The sequence below is a fragment of the Momordica charantia genome (genome assembly GCF_013281855.1).
Source record: "Momordica charantia cultivar OHB3-1 chromosome 9 unlocalized genomic scaffold, Mcharantia_2.0 BLBB01000009.1, whole genome shotgun sequence".
NCBI classification, from domain to species: Eukaryota; Viridiplantae; Streptophyta; class Magnoliopsida; order Cucurbitales; family Cucurbitaceae; genus Momordica; species Momordica charantia.
Genome location: NW_028275167.1, coordinates 24,736,340 through 24,739,638, shown reverse-complemented (window position 1 = coordinate 24,739,638; position 3,299 = coordinate 24,736,340). Strand labels below are relative to the sequence as shown.

At 31.1% G+C, this 3,299-nt stretch overlaps 1 protein-coding gene across 1 annotated transcript; it reads right to left on the bottom strand.

Annotated features, from left to right (window-relative positions):
- Positions 1-758: 758 nt before the first annotated feature.
- On the bottom strand, positions 759-2,026 carry LOC111015947 (LOB domain-containing protein 12-like). Its single transcript, XM_022291149.2, has 2 exons — positions 1,795-2,026; positions 759-1,105 (listed from the first exon to the last, which is right to left on the bottom strand). The coding sequence occupies exons 1-2, from the start codon at positions 1,948-1,950 to the stop codon at positions 782-784; spliced, it is 480 nt and encodes a 159-aa protein (XP_022146841.1). The 5' UTR covers positions 1,951-2,026; the 3' UTR covers positions 759-781.
- Positions 2,027-3,299: the final 1,273 nt, after the last annotated feature.

The following is a 3,299-nucleotide window of genomic DNA, read 5'->3' as shown; positions in this document are numbered from 1 at the left end:
TATCTATGAAATAAAATATAAGAACACTTTTTTTTTTTTAATAAAATCATGATATAGGATATTAATTCTACATGATGTTAGGAAATAAATTCAAAACTTACTAAATCTTCAAAAAAAAAAAAAAACTAATAATTCTTCTTTTAACTTTTAGAATTCAAATAAAAAAAAAACAAGAACTGTATTTTAAATCGGTTGAATTTTGTGAGTTCAACTATATAGTAATAGTTAGAAGCTCCCTCTCGCAACAACCCTATTTTTAATTTATTTCTTTAATTGTTTATCGTCTCTAGCAACGTTGACCTCATAAAACTTCACCTTTGTTTTTCTTTAATAAACCTCATTAAAAAAATAAAATAATAAATATTTTTTGACACAAAAAAATATAATAATAAAACTCGAGGGATTGAAATTATATATATGTGGCTAACCATTTTAAATTGATAGATGTATGAGAGAATTATTTATTTATTTTTTTTTTTAAGTTCAAAGAGATTTGAGAATGAGAATTTAGACTCTTGAGTTTTATACCTTAATCGAAACCTTAATCGAATGACATGTATAAGAAAAATTTAAGCACAGTATTTTAGACCGTTATTTAGGGGTAGACAGATTTTGAAGATTTATCCTACTGTTATTAGAGTAGTTATATCAGTGACTCGAATAATTTTTCCACTCATATTCCTCTTTCTCTCCCTCTAACATTCCATAAGGTAGAGAAAGAACTAATTTTTTCAATAGCAAGAGATGAAAAATAAATATTATGAAATGATGTTGATTTTATTCAAGAAACTATATCATGTCCAAAAACGGTGTCGTAAATTACATTAGGAGAGTTGGCAAAATTGAGGCACTGAGACGGCGGCGGGAGTAGCTTGTCGCCGGAGTAGTGGATCTGGGGGCAATTTGGGAAAACGGGGTGGTCTTGCTGCATTTGGATGCACAGAATCTCGGCTTGCGCCACCGCCAGCTGCATCTGTAGCTGTGAGACTTGGTTCTGCAAGTACGAAATTGCCCCTACGCATCCGTACACTGGGTCCCTCACTCTTGCACTTGCCTCGTAAACTAGGCTCATCACGGCGTCGCCTCTTTGTGAAACCGGCAGTTCCTATTTCACCCCAAAAAAGAAAAAGAAAAAAATGTTCATCCAATTCACAAATTCAACTTTTTATTTATTTTTTATCTTTTCATGTTTTGTTGTGTATTCTTTCGGTTCTCCGGCTCGAAAAACGGTTTTGAGTTTCGAGTCGGCTTGAAAAATCTTTGTATTAATGGTGATATTGAACAAAAGATTAAAGAATAATAGTAAATACATCAATATTAACGAGATGAATAGTTCATTTACTCTTAACTTTTCAACCTAGAACCCTTAAAAAAAGGAAAAGAAAGAGGTAACTATATAGATTTACGCTTAAAGTAGACAATGTCATATGATCATGTAAATTAGAGAAACATGTCATATTGACGAGAAGTATCAACCAAAATATTGTTCAGAACACAAATAAATTAGAGAATTTTTACGTTTTTAATTTGGCAAGTAATTAGTATCTTGTTTGTTAATATGATAAATCGTCTTGAAATATTGAAGAAAATTAGAAAAACTCATGTTTCAAATTTAGTATTTTAAATTCGCAGTTATGCTGGTTAAAAAGACTTTGCATCAATAGAGATATACATTGACACGCTATACATTTTTTGTTGTACTTTTTCTACGAGAAAATGAGGAAAAATACCCGAAATTCAAAACCCAAAAAGTCGGGAAAATGGAGGAGGAGGAAGGGGAAGAAGGAAAAGAACCTGCAGCATTTTGCTGACATTGCTGGCACCAAAGACTTTATGAACAATAGCAAACTTGTGGGGGTCATCGGAGGGAAAATAAGGGGCAAAAATGCAGTCTTTGGCGCACCGCCGCCGGAGCAGCTTGCAGGAGGCGCACGGCGAGTTTCCGCCCATATATTTGCCTTTTACTTCGCCGGAAAAATGCTAGAGAGAGAGAGACGGCGGAGAGAGAAAGAATTTTGAGACTGAAACTTGGAGAGAGAGTTGAAGAAGAAAGTGGTTGAAGAGTGTATATTTATAATGGGAGTTGAACGTGTGTGAGCCTAAAGTGAGTGATTGTTGTAATTAAAGATATTAATTATAATAATTTTTTTAGTACGATTAATTATAATAATTAATTGGCTGCAGAAAAAGGGTGATAATAATTACTTAATAATTGGAGGATTTCTTACAAAATTATTAGTTAAATTTTTAAAATGATAAGTCACATGTATCTTTAAATTTTCAATTTTGTGTCTAATAAAATTAACTTTTTTTTTTTAAATCTTTGTAATAGGTCTATGATCAATTGAAATTTGTTAAAAAATTATAGGCCTATAATTGAAAGTTAAAAGATCTTAATAAATATGAATTTTAAAAGGACGTGTCAAAACAATTTAGGATCTATTGGATATCAATTAAAAAATTTAGAAACCTATTAGAAATAAGGTTGAAAATTTATGAACTGATTAGATACTCAAAGAGATTTATAAGACACAAAATAGAAAAATAAAACACGGTCCATTGGTGAACACTTATCTTGATATTGAAAAGTTTGACAGTTCATTATTTTTGTTTTCATTTATCTCTTTTAATTACAAAAAATTTAATGGTGGCGAGCACGAGATAAATGATGTGCCCATCAGTCAACGCCTAAGTATTTTTCAATAGAATCTATGTGGAGACCTATTCGACATTTTTATAAATTTAAAAACTTATTAGACACATCAAGTTCATAGACTAAACTTATAATTTAACCAAAATTATTTAGTGAATTCTATTTTAGAAATTAATGGGTTTTTCTTCTCCCCTTCTCTTGTTTCTAAAGAAAGAAAAAATATCACACATGAGTGCCACGCCTTCCAAAAAAAGCGGCTACCCGTCTTTAAGAAATGTACAAAAACATATGTTTTTATGTGTTTTTCACTGGGATAGATAGCTCAACATTTATCATTATTATTCTTTAAATAATGGAAGCATTTGTTCTTTTAGTACAACAAATTGAGAGTATAGGATTTGAGCTTCTGACCACAAAAAGAAGAGCAGGTATTAGGTACCGTTGAGTTATGTTTATGTTGATAATAGAAACATCTGTTTTAACGGAAAGAAATTCTATGGATCAAGCCGGTTAAGTTTGACGCATAGTTATTTCTTATTAGCTGTTGAACTTAGGATTTTCGGTGTGTTTGAAGTAACTTGTGTGAAAATATTATCCAATGAATTAAGATTCTAGGGGTGGCTTCTAGTCTTGATATTTTTTCCCC